Source organism: Triticum urartu, chromosome 2 (assembly GCF_003073215.2).
Source record: "Triticum urartu cultivar G1812 chromosome 2, Tu2.1, whole genome shotgun sequence".
NCBI classification, from domain to species: domain Eukaryota; kingdom Viridiplantae; phylum Streptophyta; class Magnoliopsida; order Poales; family Poaceae; genus Triticum; species Triticum urartu.
The window spans coordinates 586,387,481-586,411,930 of NC_053023.1; the positions used below are offsets into that span (position 1 = coordinate 586,387,481).

General features: G+C 49.5%; 2 protein-coding genes across 2 annotated transcripts; one reads left to right on the plus strand and one right to left on the minus strand.

The window, feature by feature from the left end:
* The first annotated feature begins 10,242 nt into the window (after nt 1-10,242).
* Nucleotides 10,243-11,226, plus strand: LOC125537378. The gene is made up of 2 exons (XM_048700683.1): nt 10,243-11,038; nt 11,132-11,226. Exons 1-2 carry the CDS (start codon nt 10,243-10,245, stop codon nt 11,140-11,142), a joined length of 807 nt encoding a protein of 268 aa, XP_048556640.1. The 3' UTR covers nt 11,143-11,226.
* Nucleotides 11,227-16,604: 5,378 nt separating this feature from the next.
* Nucleotides 16,605-18,458, minus strand: LOC125533702 (benzyl alcohol O-benzoyltransferase-like). The gene is made up of 2 exons (XM_048697069.1): nt 17,888-18,458; nt 16,605-17,784 (listed from the first exon to the last, which is right to left on the minus strand). The coding sequence occupies exons 1-2, from the start codon at nt 18,329-18,331 to the stop codon at nt 16,882-16,884; spliced, it is 1,347 nt and encodes a 448-aa protein (XP_048553026.1). The 5' UTR covers nt 18,332-18,458; the 3' UTR covers nt 16,605-16,881.
* Nucleotides 18,459-24,450: the final 5,992 nt, after the last annotated feature.

The window sequence follows — 24,450 nt, forward strand, 5'->3', positions numbered from 1 at the left end:
GGAACGCCTTCTACGTAAAGGTGGATCATATTCAGTCCCATCATTATCAAGATTCATATTGCAAAACAAAAATTTAATAGGAGACACATCAATAACTTTTAGATCTTCATCATTATTTTCATAGGAACTAGAAGAACACGCTTTTATAAAGGCATCTTTCTTAGCATGCATCCTAGCGGTTCTTTCTCTGCACTCGTCAATGGAAATTCTCATGGCTTTGAGAGACTTATTGATATCATGCTTAGGTGGAATAGATCTAAGTTTCAAAGAATCAACACCAAGAGCAATTCTATCAACGTTCCTAGCCAAATCATCAATCTTAAGCAATTTTTCTTCAATCATAGCATTAAAATTCTTTTGCGAAGTAATAAATTCTTTAATATTAGAATCAAAATCAGAGGGCATATTATTATAATTTCCATAGGAATTGTTGTAGGAATTACCATATGGGATTACTAGGATAAGGCCTAGAATTGAAATTTCCTCTATACGCATTATTACCAGAATTGTTCCTACCAACAAAATTCACATCCATAGATTCATTATTATTCTCAATCAAAGTAGACAAGGGCATATCATTAGGATCAGAAGAAACACTCTTATTAGCAAATAATTTCATAAGTTCATCCATCTTTCCACTCAAAACAATAATTTCTTCTATCGTATGCACCTTTTTATTAGTAGATCTTTCAGTATGCCATTGAGAATAATTAACCATAATATTATCTAGGAGTTTAGTAGCTTCTCCTAAGGTGATTTCCATAGAAGTGCCTCCCTCGGCCGAATCCAAAAGATTTCTAGAAGAAAAATTCAACCCGGCATAAATTTTTTGTATAATCATCCACAAATTTAAACCATGAGTAGGGCAATTATATATCATTAATTTCATTCTCTTCCAAGCTTGTGCAACATGTTCATGATCAAGTTTCTTAAAATTCATAATATCGTTTCTAAGAGAGATGATCTTAGCAGGAGAAAAATACTTAGAGATAAAAGCATCTTTGCACTTGTTCCATGAATCAATACTATTTTTAGGCAAAGACGAAAACCAAGCTTTAGCACGATCTCTAAGCGAAAAAGGAAATAGCTTCAATTTAACAATATCATTATCCACATCTTTATTCTTTTGCATGTCACACAAATCAACGAAACTATTTAGATGGGTAGCGGCATCTTCACTAGGAAGGCCGGAGAACGGATCTTTCATGACAAGATTCAGCAAAGCAGGATTAATTTCACAAGATTCAGCATCGGTAAGAGGAGCAATCGGAGTGCTAATAAAATCATTGTTGTTGGTATTGGTGAAGTCACACAATTTAGTATTATCTTGAGCCATCGCGACAAACAAGCAAACTAACACACAAGCAAACAAAAAGCAAGCGGACAAAAAGGGGCAAATAGAGAAACAGGGCGAGGATAGAGAGAGAGGGCGAATAAAACGGCAAGGGTGAATTGGGGGGAGAGGAAAACGAGAGGCAAATGGCAAATAATGTAATGCGAGAGATAAGGGTATGTGATGGGTACTTGGTATGTTGACTTTTGCGTAGACCTCCCCGGCAACGGCGCCAGAAATCCTTCTTGCTATCTCTTTTAGCACTGCATTCGTTTTCCCCAAGGAGGAAGGGATGATGCAGCAAAGTAGCGTAAGTATTTCCCTCAGTTTTGAGAACCAAGGTATCAATCCAGTAGGAGGCTACGCGCGAGTCCCTCGTACCTGCACAAAACAAATAAATCCTCGCAACCAACCAAATAGGGATTGTCAATCCCTATAGGGCCACTTACGAGAGTGAGATCTGATAGATATGATAAGATAATATTTTTGGTATTTTTATGATAAAGATGCAAAGTAAAATAAAGGCAAACTAAATAACTAAGTAGTAGGAGATTAATATGATAAATATTGACCCGGGGGCCATATGTTCCACTAGTGGCTTCTCTCGAGAGCATAAGTATTCTACGGTGGGTGAACAAATTACTGTTGAGCAATTGACAGAATTGAGCATAGTTATGAGAATATCTAGGTATGATCATGTATATAGGCATCACGTCCGAGACAAGTAGACCGACTCCTTCCTGCATCTACTACTATTACTCCACTCATCGACCGCTATCCAGCATGCATCTAGAGTATTAAGTTAAAAACAGAGTAACGCCTTAAGCAAGATGACATGATGTAGAGGGATAGACTCATGCAATATGAAGAAAACCCCATCTTGTTATCCTCGATAGCAATAATACAATACGTGCCTTGCTGCCCTTACTGTCACCGGTAAAGGACACTGCAAAATTGAACCCAAAGCTAAGCACTTCTCCAATTGCAAGAAAGATCAATCTAGTAGGCCAAACCAAACTGATAATTCGAAGAGACTTGCAAAGATAATCAATCATACATAAAAGAATTCAGAGAAGATTCAAATATTATTCATAGGTAGACTTGATCATAAACCCCCAATTCATCGATCTCAACAAACACACCGCAAAAAGAAGATTACATCGAATAGATCTCCACAAGAGAGGGGGAGAACATTGTATTGAGATCCAAAAAGAGAGAAGAAACCATCTAGCTACTAACTATGGACCCGTAGGTCTGAAGTAAACTACTCACACTTCATCGGAGAGGCTATGGTGTTGATGTAGAAGCCCTCCGTGATCGATTCCCCCTCCGGCGGAGCTCCGGAACAGGCCCCAAGATGGGATCTCGTGGATACAGAAAGTTACGGCGGTGGAATTAGGGTTTTGGCTCCGGTTTTGATCGTTTGGGGGTACGTGGATATATATAGGAGGAAGAAGTACGTCGGTGGAGCAACAGGGGGGGCACGAGGGTGGAGGGCACGCCTGGGGGGGTAGGCATGCCCCCCTACCTCGTGGCCTCCTGTTACGTGTCTTGACGTAGGGTCCAAGTCTCCCGAGTTGTATTTGATGAGAAAATCACGTTCCCGAAGGTTTCATTCCGTTTGGACTCCGTTTGATATTCCTTTTCTTTGAAACCCTAAAACAGGCAAAAAAACAGCAATTCTGGGCTGGGCCCCCGGTTAATAGGTTAGTCCCAAAAATAATATAAAAGTGGATAATAAAGCCCAATAATGTCCAAAACAGTAGATAATATAGCATGGAGCAATCAAAAATTATAGATACGTTGGAGACGTATCACCTTGTGAGTGTTGAAAAAGTTCTTTCCAGAAGATGTTGGTGAATACCTTGTCTCGATCTGAAACAATGGATAGAGGCATACCATGTAGCTTGTAAACTGTATCCAAGAAGGCTTCAGCCACTGTTTGTGCTGTGAACGGGTGTTGAAGAGGAATGAAATGCCCATATTTAGACAATTTATCAATGATCACCAGTATGCAATTGTAGCGTCCGGATGTTGGTAACCCTTCAATAAAGTCCATAGTTACCATTTCCCACGGAAGATAGGGCACTGGGAGAGGCTGTAGAAGGCCAGGATAAGCTACCCGCTCTGGTTTTGCTTGCTGGAAAACTGTACAGTGCTGGACTATGTCCTTGACGAAGCTTTTCATACCAGCCCATCGAAACAACTGACGAATACGCCTGTAAGTGACAGGAAATCCCGAATGCCCTCCAAGTGGTGTATCATGAAATGCTAGTGTAATTCTGGACAGTAGCTCAGTGTTCTGACCCACCCATATACATCCATCAGTACTAAGTAGACCATTTTGGAGAAGAAATTTACTATCAACGGTAGGGTCAGCTGCAAGCTTTAGAAGAAGTTTCTGACAGAAACTGTCATTGTCATAACTAGTGATGACTTCAGTTAACCAAGTAGGCTGAGAGCTAGAGATAGCATGGAGTTCCACCGTAGAATGAGGCCTTCGCGAGAGAGCATCTGCTGCAGTATTTTCAGAGCCTTTCTTGTACTGGATAATGTACTGCAGTCCCATCATTTTGGTCAACGCTTTTTGCTGCCAATTGGTGTGTAGACGCTGGTCAGACAAGCTAGTCAAGCTGCGTTGATCAATGAGAATAACGAACTCCTTGAGCACTAGATATTGACGCCAATGTTCAATAGCTAACAAAATAGCTAAGAACTCCTTCTCATAAACTGACAATGACCTATTTCTAGGCCCAAGAGCTTTACTAACATAGGCAATAGGGTGCCCATCTTGCATCAACACTACACCAATGCCAACATCGCAAGCATCTGTGGCAACCACAAAAGTTTTGTTGAACTTGGGAAGAGCTAACACAGGAGCATAAATAAGAGCTTGTTTCAAGGATTGAAAAGCTTGTTCTTCTGTAGCAGACCAGCGGAAAACGACACCTTTCTTCAAAAGAGCAATGAGAGATCGGCAGATGATGCCGTAGTTCCTTATAAACTTACGGTAGTAGCCAGTGAGTCCAAGGAAACCACGAACCTCCTTAACATTCTTTGGTGTTGGCAGGTTTCAACATCAGAAATCTTACTTGGATCCGTGGATACCCCCTCACCACTGATGATGTGCCCCAAATATCCAACCTGACGTTGCGCAAAAGCACACTTCGACAACTTCATTTTCCATTGATGTTCCGACAACAATTTGAGAACTGATCTTATGTGTGCCAAGTGCTCCTTAAATGTGACACTAAAGATCAGTATGTCGTCAAAGAAAACCACCACAAACTTACAAGGTGACAGAGTGTGGTTCATCGCGAACTGAAACGTATTAGGACCACCTGTCAATCCGCGGGAAACAACCGTAAACTCATAATGTCCCAGATGAGTTTGAAACATTGTTTTGTACTCTTCTCCAGGTGTGAGACAAATTTGATGATAACCCGATCGCAAGTCCAATTTGATGAACCAACTGGCACCAGATAACTCATCCAAAAGCTCATCAACCACAGGAATAGGAAATTTCCATTTTTGGGTTATAGCATTTAAGTGGCGATAATCAATCACCGGTCGCCATGTGTTATCCTTCTTTTTGACCATAAGGTGAGGTGAAGAGAAAGGACTGTTGCTCACACGTATCACATCACGCATCTCTTGTATCTGTCGCTCCAATTCAGTTTTCATGGCTGGAGCAATGCGGTAGGGCCTCATGGATACTGGAGTAGCACCAGGTATGAGAGGGATTGTATGATTATAAGCTCTTCGTGGAGGAAGTCCAGTGGGTGCTTCAAAAACATGTTTAAATTGGTCCAAGATAACTTGCACTTCTGGTGAAATAGGTAAACTGCCAGTTGTCAATAAGGCACAAGCTTCTAGTACTGTTAGATGAGGAGTAACAACTGCAGTCCCCAACAGTGTTACTTCTGCATTTTTGTGAGAAAAGGACATCCAATGGTTTTCCCAATCCACCAACATAGGGCTGTGGGAAGAGAGCCAATCCATACAAATAATGTCATCATAGCTGCCCAGAGGAAATATCTTGAAGTTGCTGACAAACTCGTGTCCATAACAAGACCAAACACCATTCAGTAACTGGTTGTTGCACAGGACAATGTATCCATTTGCTATCTTGACAAGAACCTTGGCCATAGAAGTAACATTCATCAGTTTAGCTGACAGTGAAGCATTCAGAAATGAATGAGAACTACCAGAATCAACCAGGAAGGTGAGATTGAGCCCTTGCAGTTGAGCTTTAAACTGCATAGTTCTGGTCTGTTGAGCTGGTTCATCACCCATGGCCACTGCAGAAATAGTAATCATGTGCGCTTCAGCTACAAATGTTGTGTCAACTGAATCCTGAATTTCAGCTTGTTGTAATATGTCAATAATTTCTTGCACTACATGCAATTGAACCTCTTGCTTACAAGTATGGTCCTTGCTCCAACGTTCTCCACACACAAAACACAGACCTCGAGCTCTTCGATAAGCACGCAATGCTCCCCACTTGTCATCAGTACCCTGGTGTCTGACACCTTCAGAAATTCTTCTGTCCTCAGTAACACGGCCTTACAGGGAACTGGGCGCAGGAGCTGGTGGTGGTGGTAATGGCAATGTTGAAGCTCTACGGCTGGAACTAACAACAGAAGAACTACTAGAATGCATGCCCAATTCTTCATGTAACAAGGCCAATTGATAGGCAGTATCCAGATTAGTTGGCTGTTGAATGCCGACAGCGAGTCTGACAGTAGGCTTTAACCTCTCCATGAAGCGAGTTACATAGTGTACTGTATTTGGCGAACTTTCATAAGCAGCTAGTTGATCAAACAACTCAGAGAATTCCACATATTCCTCTATAGTTCATGTCTGCGATATGTGAAAAAAATTCCTCAACACTGACTGGTGAAGGTTCCGGCCAAACCTGCCCTGAAGCAACCTACAAAACTCATCCCATGTGGAATTGGGTGCTCGCCTGCGCACTGATTCGAGCCATCTAGCAGCTGGTCCTTCAAACAATGATGTGGCGAGAGAGATCCACTGATTCTGTGGTGTGCCCCAAAATCTGAAATAATCCTCGCAACGAGTCTGCCACAATTTTGGGTTGGCCCCATCAAAACGCGGCATCTCGATCCGAGGTCCAACACCGAACACATCAGCAGAAGTCTGGCGAGAATTTTCCAATGGAGCAAAAGGAACACGTTGTATTGCTTGGTCGAAATGCATACCTCTGACAGGAGGTGGGACATAAACCTTATGCCCTTGCCCCTGTTCTCATTGTCGAAACGGAGGCCATCAGGACCCGTGGATCCGCCGCTCGGAGCTCTCGGCGGCGTAACTGGTGCGCTCCTCGGCGGCTCGGGAGCCTGTGGCATTGACTTGTCGAGGCCCTGCCACAGCTCATCGAGCTCGACCCCAATCGACACCTTGACCTCATCGATTCACCCGGAGAGGAGGTCGAGTTTGGCGTCGAGTTGGGCGAGGGCCTTCGCTGTGGACTCAACGTGGTCGCGGTTGGCTTGATCGAAGTCGACGCGAAGGAGGTCGTAGATGGCCTTCGTTTCCGGCGGAATCCTATCCATGGCGGCGGCGCGCAGCTTGTCGGCAAGACGTGTGTGGCGGTGGTGGTGGGGCACGGCCGCCGGAACGAACGGCTCTGATGCCAGATTGTTAACACTCAATCTCTAGCTCTATCTATAATTCCATGGAGTTCATCTCAATTTGGATTACATCTCAGGAAAGGGGAAAGGAGGAGGAAGACGACCTGCCCACGCTAGCCTATCCTTAGCCAAATGCCGTTCACTAGCCTTACAGAGAAAAGGAGAAAGGGTACTTAACCAACTACGTGGCCTAAGGCCCATTCGGGGCCCGCTAGCCGAGCAGGGAGGCGAGGCTTGCGGCCCGGCCTGTTGCTAGTAACTCCTGGCTCTTCCTGCCTTGACTCGGTCTTGCTGCTGACACTGTGCAAGATAGCTAACTAGCTCGACGTATCGGTGGAGCCCACGTACTGCTCCTGCCTGTGGAAGATATCTAGCTAGCTCGCTAGCTCGATGCACTCTTACTGCTCGCCGGTGTCGTTGCATACTGTGGTTGCTTGTGCTCTCCGTCAGTGCATACTGCCGCTACAGCTGCTAGTGGTGGCCATCCTCCACCGTAGTGGTGCTCTTGCTGGTCACCAGGGCCGTGTACTTCTGCTCGCTACTATCGCCGCTTACCGCTGATGTTGCTTGTGCTCGTTGCCGGCGCCGTACTGCGGCAGCAGCTCCTGGTTGTGGCCGTCGCCGCCCGTAGCGGTGCTGCTGCTGGTAGTGTGCTTTTACAGATCCTGGCCCGTATGTACTAGGTAAGTGTAAGACAAGTGTTTGTGCGAACGTTGATTTGAGCTGTAACTTTTCACAAGTACTAGGTAGCTGCTCTGAGAAAGCAGGTAGGTGAGCTATTTGGCAGGTTTCACGGCAATGGTTGTTGGTTTCATGCATGAAATGCCTAAGATATATAAGATCAACTCCAATGGGGCGACCCATTTCGTCTGTCCGCGTCCGTTTGGGTCGGCACGGACAAAAGTGGCGGCCCAACGCGCCGACCCAAACTCAAATCGTGTCCGCCGGCGTCCGCGCTGACCCATTTCCGGCCCAAAATTGCGCCTGAAATGTGTCGGCGCGGACACGAAGCGAACGTGCCGCACGTCTCCTCGCCATCCGCCGCGTCCCCACCTGGCGGCCACCCAACCGCCACGGTCAACATAATTTATGACGACCGCCCACCTTGGGCCCACGCGTTAGCGACGGCGGTCGTCCTTTTTTAAGTCGGGCGTGCAGCGGGGCCGTCCTCATCCACTTACCACTCGCCCCCCGTCCCCATTTGGCCACCCCTGCCCCCACGCCGGCGACAACCCTAGCTACCGCCAGCATGGGTTTCTTCTCCGGCATCGGCAGCAGCCGCAAGGGCAAAGCCCCCGCCCGCCATTCCCCCTCCCTCCCCGCCCTCCCCGCGCCGGCGCGCGCTCCCCGGCAGAGGCAGCGCATCAACGTGCCGTTGCACCAGGCCGAGTGGCACTGGCACCACCGTGTGCCTCTGCCGTACCCAGACGTGACGCTGCCGCATGACTAGCATTTGGATCCGGAGAGGATCCCAATGTCGGCGGCGCCGCGGACGGCAGGGCCCATGCGGAGGAGGTGCGGCGCCGGCGGGCGTTGCTGACGTCGGAGCAGCGTGCCGACCCGCACTTCGCCGCTGACTCGCCCAACTGGGCTCGATGGTTCGCCTTCGAGCACGAGGAGGCGAGGCGACGCGGCGTCCGCGACGTTGACCACAGCCTGCCACCGCCCGCGCTCGTCGTCCGCGACGAGGACCAGGAGGCCGAGGCCGCCTACCAGGTGGCCATCAAGGAGAGCGAGGAGGAGGAGCGGTGGAGGGAGGCGGACGAGGCGGCTTTCGAGGCTGCCATGGCGGAGGGCATGGCCCTCTCCGCGGCGGGCGACTACGTCGTGCCGCCGGTGGCCCCGCCGTCCCCGCCCAAAGCCGAGCCGAAGGAGCCGGCCTACCGCGAGCGCTACTCCTGGACCGGAGTAGTGCGCGAGTGGGTCAGCGCTCCGCCGATCTGGCTCGGGGCGATGGAGAAGCGGGAGGCGGCCTACCTCGACCACTGGCGCCGCGTTCGGCTGGCCGAGGAGCGCCGGGAGGGCGAGCGTCTGCAGATACTCGAGCGCGACGCCGACGAGGAGGCGCGTCAGGCCCAGGCAGCGGCGGCAAAGCCCGACATCGCCGTCGTCTGGAACATGACGTTCCCCTAGGCCGGCCCTGCGCCGACGTTGATCGACCTCACCGGTCCCGACGCAGACGCCGCCGTCGACGAGAACGTCTAGGGCAGCGCGTCGTTTTGTTTTTAGTGCTTTTATTAATGTAATGTGGACTTTCGCCGGCCTTCGTGGCCGGCTTTTATGTTTAATTAAATGCATATTTTATTTTCAAACTGTTTGCAATATTATTTTTGATGCGGCGACGAAATGAGTCGGGTCAGCGTTGGACGCTCGTGCCGACCCAAACACAGCGCCGGACGTTTGTGTCCGTCGGGCCGACCCAAACGAACAAAAAGCGGACAAAAGCGCCATCCGTTTGAATCGGCCCATTGGAGTTGCTCTAACAACTGTTGAAAGTGCTGCTTGAGTGCTGATTAGACGGGACTTCTCTACGCATAAATGTCATGATTAAAGCTGACTTAGCTAGTTCTACATGATTTTGTTGAATGTTCAACGTAAATATGTTTGACATGGTGAGAAACTTGAATATAGTCTAAAACATAAGCCAATGAGTTTTGCTTCGGTACACCGGCCCCTTCTTGAATATTTACACGAATCTTAAAGTTACTTAAATTTTACCGGAGCAAAACTAACTCTATTGTATATATACATGCTTGACGTAAAACTCTATTTGGCAAGGTATTATGATGGAAATTAGTGGGTTCATTTATGTGGCAGAGCCATAGACGTAGAGGCAGACTGTACTGTACGTTGTGCAGAGATGTGGAATTATGAATAAGGATGGGTGACCAGATAAGAAGAGTAAAAGGCCACTGTACAAAATGCAGATCGAGATCAAAGGCATCAACAAGTGTGTACAGGGGCGATTTCACCGTCCGGGCATCATGGGCACGTGCCCGGGCACGATCGCTGCAGATTTTTCGAGTAGCCGGAGTCACAATCGATGAATAATAGGTGTGATATAAAGCAAAAATATGACAGCTTAGTGAATTGGGCTAGTTTGGGTGTTGTTTTGCCTTTTGGGCTTACTCACGCCAAACCAGAACGTCTAAGGGCCATCCATTATTTCTTTACATGGGCCACGTTTAGGTAGACTTAGCGTATGTTTAGCGTTTCTTCCTGTGCTTGCGTTCAGTCCACGGCGTCGCCGTCTCGATGCTCATTTGGTTCTGTATTGGTTCATGTCACTGTTGTTTCCTGCAATTTGATTCATGGTCAAACTTTTCAGTCTGCCGGGCGGTGGCCTGCTCCCTCTCGAAGACTCCTGCCGCTCGCCGCCCGCCGCCCGCCGCTTATCCCGTCTGCTGCCGCTCGTCGCCTGCCGCCCGCCGCTTATCCCATCTCCTGCTGCTCTACCGCCGCCCCAGCGCCTCTATAAGATGGCCCCCGGTCTCGCTTATCCACAAGCGGCCGCGGAGGAGCGGCTCCGCCGAGCCGCCACCAGGGGGCGTACCGGCGAGGGGCTGCGTCCACCTTGCCGTCGAGTGCCTCCTCCCCTCCGGCCGCCCCGATTCCCTCTTCATCCTCCAGCTCCAGCCCAACCCCGACACCCAGGACGTCAAGCGGGCCTTCCGTCGCCTAGCCAACCTCCTGGCCCCTCGGCGCGATCCCCATCCCCGGCTGACACCGCCCTTCGCGTCGTCGAAGAGGCCTTCGCCCACCTCTTGGAGAGCACCTCCACCAGCGCCGGTTTCGCTCCTGCTGCTCCTGGCGGCGTTTCCGTCCCAGAGATGTGCTCTGGACGGTCTGCCCCCACTGCTGCCATGTGCATGGGTACGAGCGCATGCTGGTGGGGCGTTTGCTTGGGTGCTCGAACCCCTGATTCATGTGCATGTTCGTGGCTACCTAGCCCGCGCGGCTGCCCTCTCCCTGCTCGCCGGTCGCCGCCGCTCGGGTTGTTCGCGCAGGCTAAGCCACGGGTTGTGTATGAAATATTCACAACAAAGCAACGGTAAGCTTGCTCTATCCTTGAATAAATCTTTGCATACTTTATTTGGCTTGCCATCATATGTTTATCCTTATGTATCCTATTGAAATTGAATAGATCAAACATAGATCCAGTTACAGCAAAGATGCGAAAATTGAGTAGTCAATATAGCAGGTGCAGCGTGAACTCCTGTTTTCCCGTAGTAACTTCAGGTGGGTTTGGTGCATTCACCAATCAAATTAGTTCATTTTTATCTCTAATGTTGTTTTATGCATCTTTCGGTTGTTGCAGAAAAAAGTCTCTCTACCTGGGTTAAGAAATTCAGAACTTTACAGTGAGCAGGTGTGTAAAATTATATCTCGAATCAAATAAAGTTTTCTGTGCACATTGTCATGCCACCATACTTGAACTGTTATATTATTTTTCCAAGCAGAATGTGGACCTTATAAGGTCTATACATGCAAGATTCAGGAATTGGAAACGGAAGTAACACGGCAGAAGTTCTCCACTGGGCTCAAGGGGATGAATTGGTTAACTACAGAGAGCTTCAACATGGTGGCAACCTGGGTGAGCTACCTTTTGTTGATCCTTGCTGCTTGCTGATATTGTGGTCTCTCTAGCCTGATTTTAGTGCGCTAGCGACAATTAGCACTGCTAAACTTGAAACCAAAATGAAGCTATGAGTTACCCCATAAGTTGTGTAGAAAACGATGATTCATCTTCAAATCATGTCATGTTTATTCTTATTGTTCCAAGGAACATCCTGCTGTTGTTTTTACCTCCTGAATTGTCAAGTATTAATATGTACAAATATAAAAATTCACTGAATTAAGAACTTCCATATCGTTTTCTATTTTACCAGTTTGGAATCCATTGATCACCGATTGTGTGTATGTTCTGATCCAAGAAGCAAATTTTTCTGTTCAATCCTTCTGTTGAGGCTTCCAGGAAAACAGGTTAATCTATCTTTTGTTCACATGCCTTGCTACCTAATTTTACATGAGCTTTCTTCACGGATGTACATATTTTTCTTTACCCTGTAATGTTGACGGGCTCATTTTTCTGGTAGTGAAGAAATGAGAGGAAGTGGAAGGATAGAAGGTACGCTTCTGCAGAATCCAAGTAAGACTCTGTTCCTTACCTATGCTTGAACAAAGAGCAGCACACAACATGTATGTTAGTGTTTCAATTTCAAATGAGGGAATTTTATATCATTAATAGTGGTAACTAATGATAAGTAACTTTTAGTTCTACTAAAATTATTTTTCTTTTTTGAATTTCCTCAAAATGGAATAGTAATGATTTTAAGCTAAATAATGAGTTCTCTTTGTGTGTCGCTGGGTAATAGAAGGAATAAGAAGCAAGTTTTATATATTATATGGAATACTACTTTTAAATAGCTATTGAGTTATGCCGTGTAGTTTCTTCTTCGTGTGTATGTTGTTCTTATGCTATTTAAGACGGTGACTATTTAATTTACTGTCATACGGTTAATTCCTTCGAAATTCTTGGTCACCTGCTTAGATAGAGACAAATAGTGTATTCTTTATTTTTTTTGTGCTGAGATCTTCATTTTTATGCAGAACCAAACATGTAGGTAGCCTAAAAGTACATTTAAAACGCAAATTGCCCTAAGATATCCCAGTGTGTGGTTTAACCTGAACATATCTTAACTTGCAAATAAGCATGATTTTCTTACAGCTTGCTTCTCTGATGTCCCCCTTATTTGCCTTCTTAATCAGTATACTTGGAGTCCACATCCAAGATAAAAGCATCTTGCTCTGTTCACTCAGGTTCTCAGGAGTATCTCACAAATGAGTCATCATAGGTGAGAGATGTCTCATCCAGCCGGACGATATTATTGACCATTTAATAGCAGCTGACCAACAGTTTTGGTAATTAGAGAAGAAGACAATTCCACAGAAGCAAAGCCAGTTCATTGGTAGGGAGCTAAATTAGCAGGCATGCTACCTGTACTAAATACATGTTGTGCTTCCTGTCCCTTCTGTCCTTCTATATATTGAACTCATTGGCATATGATGTAACCTGTTAATATTCTTAATGAAATCACCCGTAATGGGCATTTTTCTTAAAGAAAAGATTACAGTATACCATGACTAAGGCTTCATACAGGATTGTGTCTCCCTTGGTGTTATTTGCAACAGCTGAGTAGCTCCGGAGAGTGTCAGCGTATGTGCCCAAACTCAGTAGAACAAGCACTAACGATAGCAGAACTTGAAAAATCCAGGAGATGGCTGCTCTCACCATATAGTTCAAAGGTTCACTATCCAATGATGCTATTTATGTTCAGGGTACTTATTGTATAACTGGTTATAACAGATATGTTGTTTTATGATGACATATCTTTAGGAAAGAACATTCAAATAGAGAAATTTTGCTGTGTTAGATTTTTATTATTACCAAGTATACGAGTTTGCTCTATCTGGTTGTCTCAAAGTATTACAGTTATACGTGAATATGATAATCAATTGCATGTTTGTGAAGAACAGAGGCCTGTAAGTGTGGCGGTATGGCCTCTTTCTAGAGACATACTTGACTGCTTATTAAGTGTGGCGGGTTGTTTTTTGACAGATATATTTTCTCACTTCCTTACAACAACTTAGTCTCCAGTTATTGTGGTGCGCAAGTGTTGTTTCGTTCCATCTTCGGTTTGATTATTGTTTTTTTTTGTCGAGAAAAGTCCCCATCTATTCATCAACTGTCAAGGCAGTACAATTCTTATTTTTATTTTTTAAACAGGATTCCTAGATCAAATTTTCTGGGCTGGGACAAGAAAAGGAACATGCTCCAGTCTCCAGAATCTAATAGATTCAATAAGGACTGTAAGCTGATCACATACTGTTTTGAAGGATACTACATCAATTGTTTTTGTACTTCAAAGTAACTAATATCGAATATGTTCTGTAGGATTGCATGGTTTGGGAGAAACTTGGTGCGTTCAGTTCAATATAAGGAAAAGCATGAGAAGGTTGCCTTCACGTATCGACGAGGCGCGGCGTGCCGCCACGCGGGTACATGCTAGTTTTAGATTATAGCATGCCCAGGCTTTGGCAATTCCCTAGCTTCGCCACTGAGTGTGTAAGTAATCCAACAATGGAGTAGGCAGTCGTATGTGCTCATATGTTCAACGCCTGGTTTCTCTTTTCCGCACACCTACCTCGGCATCTTTCGTTAGCAGTTGGCGGCTGCGTTTTTTCCTTTTTCTTTGGCACCTGGACCGTTAATCATTCTGCTTTAAAGATTTTGCAGCAAACCAAAGAACACGATGAAATGCGGAACAAAACAAAATAAAATACACCGTTGGCCATAATTTCGTTTCTCCTCCCTCGGCCGGTCGGCCCTCGCTAGCTCCGTCGCTGGTGGTGCGATTCCGGCCAGTCAGCACAAACGCTGAAATCACTAGAGACACTGCATTTTGACGAGCGTGGTCGGACCGGCGAAACCGGCAATGCTAGACACACGGATCTTTACTTGAGGATTTTACGGACTAACTAAAATGGACCAATAGAATTGGAGATTAGGGGAGGCAGGGGCCCACCCCAACTGAAAATCCCCTGGCGATGTTGATTTGAATCCAAAGTGACGCCAGCGCGACTAGGAATTAAGGGCATCCCCAGCCGTTAGCCCCTCAGGGGACTCGGTAAATTGCCGTCTGGGATGAACCGGCTCTAAAAATCGGTTTGGGGTGATCGGGTTCCCAGTCGCCATCTCCAGAGTCGTCCCAATCATTCTTTTTTTAAATATTTTTTAAAATAAATTCGGCTAAAATTAGGCAAACATTACAAAGATTCGGCAAATAGGACACAAATTTCGGCGTTCAATATTTTTTGCATAGAAAACTTAAAATTTACTAAATAAAAAACTCGCTGAGCGCGGCGTAGTCCGCCGTCGTCCTTCTCCTTCTTCACGCTGTTGAACCCCTGCCTGTGGTCGCCCTGGCGGACAGGTTTGGCCGGTGGCGGCGTGTCGTCATCGCTGTCTTCAAGCACGATGACGCCGACAGCGATGACGCCCCCTTCCTCACGCCCACGGCGGCGCGCTGCGATCTTTGCCAAGGCGCGGCGCTGGCGCTCCATCTCTAGCCGCACCCAATCTTCCCGCGCCCACCTCATGGTCGCCTCGTCGTTGAGCTCCGGCTCCGTCTTACTCCGGGAGGGCCCATTGCTCCTCCGTCAGAGATGCCCGCGCACGCTCGATCTCGGCGTGGAAATAGTCGGGGCGCGTGACGTCGGGCGGCGGGGGGACGGGGACGCCCCAGCGCTGAGCCTCCACCGTCCTGGCACGGGCATGTCGGGAGGCACCAGGTAATTGGCTTTGTGCAAGAGATGGGCTTCCCACTCATGCAGAGAGCGGCGGGCCGAAGCCATTCGCCGCCGCCCCATTGCCGGGGAACCTTTCGCCCATCGTCTGCGGCGGCTGTGAACGGGGAGGGAGAGGAAAGAGGGCTCGTCGATGGTGGTTGTGCACGAGGAGAGAGGGGCTGCGGGCGGGTGTGTCCACCTGTGAGGGAGGCGCTGCTTTATATAGCGGCCGGGGGGGTGGTGTGGTGTGGTGTGTATGCGTGGAGGGGAGAGGGCGCGTCGCCGCACAACGCCGCTCGTGAGGAATTAATGAAAAGCTAACTGACGGCAACCTTAGTATTGATTCCCTGTGGAAAACTGAGACGATGTGAGGACAATGAGGCACGGGTTGCTGACTCAGCGGGCACGCCGTTTCCCGAGCACTCCCCGGCGCGCCGGGTTTAGTCTGGATTCAACGACGCTAGTTTCGGCCTTAGCTCATGAAAACTGGGCTCCTGAAACGGAACTGAGCCGTTTTTTGGACGCCTATACCAAAAAAGAGGCCTGGGAGGCCTGTTGGAGACGCGGTTGGAGATGGTCTAAGCAGGTAAGGTAAGGTAAGGTAGGTGTGAGTGTGACCGTGACCAGTGTCGGCACACCCAGCACGACCGACATGAGATCCTCGTCGTCGCTTGATGGAGCCGCGCATACAAACTCGTCAGCGCGATCACCGTCGTCCAGTGGAAGGCGAGAGCGTGTGTGCGTGCGGTGGGTTTCAACGGCTGAGCACGGCGAGGCAGACACGTCATCAGTGCATGCATCTGGTAGTGACGAGCTGCTGGTCCAATATTTGGACACGACCGAGGTGGTGGAGGAGTTGGCCGAGACTTGTCTGTCCGGACAATGAAACAAAGTGGACCTCGTGCTTCCAGTACAGGGACATACATACCTGATTTTTGACAGAGGTTCGAGCTTTGCTTACAGCGCTTGCTCCTGATTAGACAGACCTGCCTGTCAACGAAATTGAGCGTTTGCTGCTTTCTTCGCCACCAGAAGAATTGATCGAGGGCAGTAGCAGTGAGGCGTGGATGCACGATTTTTCAGAGCTAGAAGATACCCCACGCGTTGTTACGGGTGACAGAATGTTGATATATAAGTGGTGAAGAACATGAAGATCTAATTCCTATATATGTAATACGATGTGCCATAAAAAAGGACATATTAGATATTAATAATAGCTGAAAGTAGATATATAAAAATTTACCGTGGGACGGAATTCCTACAGTTTCCGGTGGAAAAGAAAAAAGAGTACCCCCTATATAATAACATGGAAGTACTATTCTCCTTTTGAAAAATATTATACATTTGTTCCTTAGAAAATTGAGAACATATTGTATATTCATATTGCCTGAAGGTAGTGTTCCTGCTCTTAGATGCTCTAAGTGACAATAGTATCCCCTAAAACCAACTACACTTTTTAGAAAGTCAAAGCATGTTACATATGCTTATTTGGATTCAAAATTATGTTTGAGATGTCCCGCAAGGAAAAGTGATTATGTTAGGAGCCTACATCCTGGACAGTACGGCCGACTCCACGCGACTAGAAGCCCCCGAGAGCCCCGCGCGCACATTGGCCGCGAACCTCTCCATGGCGCGCGGCGGCAGGCACATCGGCACGGTGATCCCTCCGCCCGCCGCGGGGATGTGGAACGTGGCCAGCGTCGTCGTGGCCGGCCCGCCGTAGACCGGAAGGCCCCACCCGAGGTCCACCTCGTGCAGGTTCGACTTGGTGAGATCCGTCACGAGATACGTCCGCGCCGTCGTGAACCGCGGCCGCCCGCGCAGCACCAGCGCGTCGGCCACCGACTGCGCGTACTCGTCGGCCCCGACCCGCGCCTTCGCGGCCACGATCAGCTCCACGGCGCGACCCAGCGGTCCCGAGCAGAGCTCGCCGGCCGTCGTCCGCGCCACGCCGAAGGTGAGCGCGTTCCCGTAGAACCCCTCGGGCAGCGGGCGGCCGCGCATCCCGCGGGCGTTCACCACGAACATGAACCGCACCTCGTCGCCGGGCGCGTACCCGAGCGCCGCCGTCCGGCAGCGCCAAGCGAACGCCGACAGGAGCAGGAACCGGGAGCACCGCGACCTCATCAGCGGCGGTAGCTGGTCCCTCAGCGAGGACAGCTCCTCGGGGCCGAAGAGGAACGCCCGGTGCACGAGCTCGGCGCCCGGACGGAGCCTGTCGTTGGCCGCGTCGGCCGCAAGCTCGTACTCTGGGTGCTCGTAGTTGGGGCACGGGGGGTCGCGCGCGTCGAGCAGCTCCCTCGCCCACACCGGCCGCACGCTTGGCGCCTCCATGCCGCCCGCCAGCTCGCCGACGGCCTGCAGGAACTGCGTGACGCCCGGCGCGTCCACCAGATTATGGCACACCTGGATGCCGAACACGAATCCTCCGCACCTCAACCTCGTCACCTTCATGCCATCATGCATGATGCATGTCAGTCTCGCGTACACGTAGTACAAATTAAGGATGCACCATCAATTCTTCAACCCTAGCCATGAGTCCATGACTTACTTGAACGTAGAGCAGTGGACGATCGACAACGACGGCGGAGTTGCTCTCCGGCAAGCACAGGAGCTGGCCGGCGCAAGGGACCGGCGGGCACAGCGTGTCGCCGAACTCGTCCAACGCGACGTCCGCATCGGCCTCGACGAAACACACCCCCTCGCCGGTGCAGTCCACCGCGAGCTTCCTGCCGGGCAGCTCGCGGAGCCGCCCCGCGATGGGGTAGTAGTGCACGAGCGCCGCGGCCAGGCCGTGACGTATGATCCTGGCCGGGTCAGCGCGCGGCCGCGAGGGGCGGCCCCGGTAGAAGTATATGACGGAGCGGTAGAACCGGAGGCTCTCCTGGTCGTCCAGGTCCGAGAGCCGCTTGAGCTCGCGCGGCGTCAGCCCGGCCGGCGCGACCAGCTCCGGCTCACCGCGGCGCGCCACGAATGCCAGGGACGTGGCGGCCATAGTAGCTAGTAGCGCTAGTCTAGACTACCGGTTTAAGCCTGCCGCTTAGTTAGCCTTGGCCGTTGGAAAATGGCGGACGCTGGATCGTAGTCGATCGTCTAGTGTGTGCATCTATGAACGTACGAACATCCAGATATATAGGAGTGGTGGGTCGAGTTTACGGCTTCGCGATGTGAAGAATTCATCGTGGTTTGGTCGCCGGTGGCGAAGCAAGAAAATGGGAGTACGACATGAGAATTGTTCAGCGCATGAGTCGCCGTGCGTGGTCCGATCGCTTAGAGCAACTCAAATAGGGCGATCCATTCATCCGCCGTCGTCTGTTTGAATCGGCGCGAATAAAAAAGGTGGCCCAATGCGTCGATCCAAACCTAAATCGAGTATGTTTTCTGTCCGCGCTGACACATTTGCTGCTCAAATTTGCATCTCAAAATGCGTCGGCGCGGACGCGTAACGCACGCCTTCTCGTTGTTCGCCGTGTCTCCACTTGACGGTCGTCCAACTGCCCACAGCCTATCTGGCCAGCTTAATCTATGACCTCAGGCACACACGTCAACATAGGCCGACCGTGTGGTGGGACCGTCCTCGCCCGTTTTCAGGCAGCCCCCATCCCCATCTAGCCACACTCTGCTCCCCTGTCGTCGGCAAACCCTAACCATCCCAATGAAACCAGATGGGGCTCTTCTCCGGCGCCGGCAGTAGCAAGGCCAAGGGCAAGTCCCCCGCCATTCCTTTTCCCGCAGAGTTTCTCCCGCCTCCGTCGGCACCAGCTCGCCGGCCGAGGCAGCCCGTCAACGTGCCAGTGCACCGGGCGGAGTGGCACTGGCAGCACCGCGTGCCTCTCCTGTACCCCGACGCTACCCTGCCGCACGTCTGGTTGGGGGCGACGCCGGCGCAGGAGGCGGCGTACCTCGAACAGTGGCGCCAGCAACGGCTGGCCGAGGAGCACCGTCACGGCGAGTACCTCGAGATGCTCGAGCACGATGCCGAGGACGAGCGGCGCGAAGCCGAGGAGGAGGCGCGCCAGGCCGCGACGGCTCAGGCGGCCGCACAGCCCCCCACGGCGGCACAGCCCGCGCCCAACATGAACGCCCTTTGGAACACGGCGTTCCCCTGGGCCGGCCCCGCGCCGACGCTCATCGACCTCACGGACCCCGAGGACAACGACGACGACGTCTAGGGCAGCGCGCCGCCTCATAGTTTAGGCTGTTTTTAATTTTCTTTAATGCAAATGTGGATACATGGACTCTCGCTGGCCTTCGTAGTCGGCTTTAATGTTTAATTAATGTTGTTTTTATTTTAAATATGCATGTATTTTTTCTTGCACCGTCAAAATGGGTCGGGCCAGCGTTGCGCGCATGCGCCGACCAAACACGAAAGCGGACATTTGTATTCGCCTGGCCGATCCAAACGAATAAAAAACAAACAAAATCGTCATCCGTGGAGTTCCTTTTAGCGCGGAATGCATACTTTTGTCGGTCGAGGATGCGTGAGCATAATTTGCTCGGTGCGCCTTTCACGTGCTTTGACATATCCTGGCCCGTATGTAGAGCTCATGGCTAGTCAGTGTAAGACAAGTGTTTATGCGAACGTTGATTTGAGCTCTAACTTTTCACACGTACTAGGTAGGTAGCTGCTCTGAGAAAGCAGGTAGGTGAGCTATTTGGCAGGGTTTTCACGTATGTGGTTGTTGGTTTCACGCATGAAATGCCTAAGATATTTAACGACTGTTGAAGTGCTGCTTGAGTGCTGATTAGACGTGACTTGTCTATGCATAGATGTCATGATTAAAGCTGACTTAGCTAATTCTACATGATTTTGTTGAATTTTGAACGTAAATTTTTTTGACATGGTGAGGAACTTGAATAGTCCGAAACATAGGCCAATATATTAGTTCCCCATTGATTTCCCTTTTGGGGGGAAATTCAACATTTGCCCTTTCTAGCCCATTTCCCAAATAATTTGTTTTCACACAAATTGAAACTACATCGTTGCATAATTAAACAACGGTACCACACCAACATCAAACATAGCATCATTAAATAGTCCATTATCTAATACATTACCATTCCACTACATCAACATTAAATAAGGTAAATCATCACTACATACTAGATAAATAGCTCTACTCCTCGGCGGAGGAGATGTCGATCACCCCCTCGGCGAAGGGGCCAGAAGCATGGTCATTGACGGCGGGCCATATCCACCGAGGTAAACCCACTGGCCTACTCGTCCTTGGCTTCACGTTCGAGGTCCTCAAACATATCTGCATGCTCGGCGTTGAGACACATGATCTTGTGGCGCTCACACTCAATTGTGTGCTCACCAACGACGCGAGGATCGCATGGTTCTCAGTGATGATCTTAAGGTTCACGACGAACATGACATCGACATCGATGCGTTCGGCTGCTTGGTGCTCCGCCTCCTCATACGTCGAGAGAAGGCGGATGTTGTCACCCCAGCGGCGTCGTCAACCACCTCAAACCTGGTGATGGGGTCAACCGCCATCCCCTCCTCATCCAAGTAAGACACATGGGCGGGGTCAACCACCACCCCCTCCTCATCCAAGGACGACACATGCCACGACTAGCTCTCCCTGACTATGTCCACCCGCTAGCCTCCTCCACCCCCCCCCCTCTGTCACCATCTGCAGTGACCTCTGGGCAAAGCCTCATGTGATGAAGGCGGTGGCGAGCATTCGCCATGTTGGCCGCTTCCTTGCTCTATGCTTCGTAGGCTGATTGCTAGGCAGCATGTGTCGCGTGCTCGGTGGGAAAACTGGGTTCACGGGTGTTCGGTGTCTCGCTAGTGGTTGCCACGCGACACAACGAATCTGCCCTTAGGGTCTCTAGTGGATCCAGGCCTTGGGCTGCCCAGCAACCCTAGGCACCCCCGGGTGGGCCCTCTGCATCTCGGTGCTACTGGCACTTGGTAACTCTGGCCATTTGCTATGGTGGTGATGTTGTGGGGGTGGTAATGTTCATGTTGACATGGTCACCTTCCAAATTATGGGTTCCATCGTCTCCAAATATAAAAACAACATGTTGTGAGTCATGTAGTTTTCATGGATGGCATGTACAAACGTGTATGTCAAATAAATGCCTCTCCCTAATATAGTGATGGATTTGTAGAGGCGCGATAATAATTCTGGTTTGCTCCTGTGATGGGTAACTTAGCGCTCCATGTAGGACGCGTCATTTTTGCCTTCAACCCCACAAAGTATTTTCAAAGTATTTCAAGAATACCACAGTATCTTGAAAACCTATGGTTTCAAATACTTTGACGTGTTTGGCTCTAGTTAAAGTGGCAGTATTATAAACCACAGTATGCACAAAACTGTGGTGTTTTTGCTATATTAAAAAAAAGACCAGAACCTCTTTTCAAAAAACTGAGAAACACAGCAAAAGATCTCTCAAGCGGCGAGTAAATACAACACTATATACTTTGATTGCCAAACACGGCACTATCTTTCTTAGTAACACTTTAAAAAATGATGGTTTCATATACTACGGTCTTCGCTGTCATCGGCATAGAAAACTGTAGTATTCGAATACTTAGGTTCTTCAAAAACTTCGCTTCCAAACGGCGTAAAAAACTGTAGTGACATTTTGCAGCAATGCATGAGCATGGTCTAAGATATTTATTTATTTATTTATTTATTCGTCCACCATAGCAAATGACCGTTCCTTCCTCCGTCGCTGGTGGTGCGATTTGGGTCAGTCAGCGCAAACGCTCAAACCATTCCTGGAGTTCTTTTGACGGGCGTGCTCGCGCCGGCGAATTGCCATAGTGCGTTCGGACATGGAGCTTCTTTGCTTTCTTCTTCCGTTGTTTCTTTCGTTTGGCATGGCATGACCATTTCCATCCTGGCGCACCGTTTCCGAAGGGAGGAAGGGTCGTGGCCGTGCTCCCACCCCCCGTGGAAACTCCTGCGATGTTGATTTGGTTCCAAAGTGGCGCCAGCGCGACTAAGAATTAAGCAGGTACAGTAGGTGTGACCGTCACCGGTGCCGGCACACCCAGCACGACCGAGATGAGATCCTCGTCGCGTGATGGAGCCCTGCCGCGGATGCAAACTCGTCAGCTCGATCGCCGTCGTCCATTGGAAGGCAAGAGCGTGTGGTGCGGTGTGCTGGGTTTCAACGGCAGACCACGGCGAGGCAGACACATCAATGCATGCATCTGGTAGTGCCAGCCAAGGTCTTTCTCTGCTTGGCGTGTGAGTCATTATTCACCGGACGATGACGAACCTCCCCGCCGATCTTTCTTCAACCTGATTGTTACGATCAGGTGCTCGTCCAATATTTGGGCACAGCCTAGGGGACGGAGGAGTTGGCCAAGCCTTGTCGGTCTGGTCAATGAAACAAAGTGGAGCTCGTGCTTGCTTCCAGGGACATACATACCTGATTTTTGACAGAGGTTCGAGCTTTGCTAGCCACGCTTGCTCCTGATTAGACAGGTCTGCTTGTCAACGAAATTGAGTGTTTGCTGCTTTCTTCGCGGTCAGAAGAATTGACAGAGGGCAGTTACAATGAGGTGTGGATGCACCATTTTCTAGAATGTGTGCTGTAGCAGTTGGTTAATGTTGACTGCACCTTTCAACACCTTGAAAAGGGAGTAAGGTCATCCCCAAGGAGGACCGTAAACCTCCCGTTTGGACCGTCAAAACCATCCAACACGGTTCTGTATCGGTCCGTGCAGCGGTCAGGACGCGATTTCTCCTGTAAAATGGTGACAAAAGTGAGGAAAGTTTGCGGGAGATCGGACACGCGAAACGTATGAATCCGACACCCCAGGCCCACCCAAAACCCTTCCCTGACCCCACCACTCAGGCCACCACGCCACACCCCTGCCGATATTCTGCGTCTCCGTCACCTCTGGCGCTCCAGCAGGGCTCCCCTCCGCTTATTCTCTATCTTCGTTCAACCCCTGCCCTCCGACCGCACCGCCAGGTACCAACCTCTACCATGCCCGACAACTGTTCGATGAATCGCCGGAGCTGAACACATTTGTCCCTTCTTCTTTTTAGCAATGGATTCCGATTTGGAGTACATATACGAGCAATATGTTGAGTCGTCTGGCAGCTTCGTTGGACGAGGAGTACTCCGATGAGACGGCGATGATGCAGGCGATCCTTGAAGACACGCGTGCGGAGGAGCATGTTCTCAATTTCAAGGGCTCGAACAAGGGTCATCGAATGCTCAACCGCAACAGGGCGCGCGGGCATTTGATACTGATGGTCGACTACTTATTTTCGCCGACGTTTCGGATGCGCAAGACTGTCTTCAATCGTTTGTACCATGGCGTCCGGTCCTACCATGACTATTTCATCCTGACGAGGGACACCATGAAAACGATTGGCTTCTCTGGTTACCAGAAGTGCACAGCCGCACTCTGGATGCTTGCATATGGCATGGCCGCTGATTCGTGGGACGAGTACCTACGGATGTCAAAGAGCACATGCGGAGATGCCATGGTCAGGTTTGCAACTGCCGTGATCGAGGTGTTCGGACCTCAGTACCTGAGAAAACCAACTGTGGCAGACACGTAGAGGCTCCTGGCAATTCAGAAGCAAGAGGGTGGCCAGGTTTGTTTGGATCTTTTGACTGCATGCATTGGAAATGGAAGAGCTGCCTGAAAGCTTTACAAGAGCAATACAGGGTCATGTTAAGAAGTCCACCATCATTCTTGAAGCAGTTGCATCACAGGATCTTTGGATTTGACACGCTTTCTTTGGCATGCCCGAGTCTCACAATGACATCAATGTGCTGCAACGATCGTCGTTGTTTGCGAGGCTGACTGAAGGAAAAGCTCTTCCTTGTCACTATACTGTCAATGGACATGAGTACAATATAGGCTACTATCTAGTTGACTGTATCTATCCTCCATAGGCTACCTTTGTCAGCACCATCTAAAACCCAGTTGGACAAAAAAAGGCTCACTTTGCCCAAAGACAAGAAGCGGCTAGAAAGGATGTTGAGAGGGCATTTGGAGCTCCGCATGCCCGTTTTGCAGTTGTTCGTGGACCTGCTAAACAATGGGATCCAAAAATCTTGTGGGAGGTGATGACATGTTGTGTGATCATGCACAACATGGTCGTCGAGGATGAGGGTGACGATGTT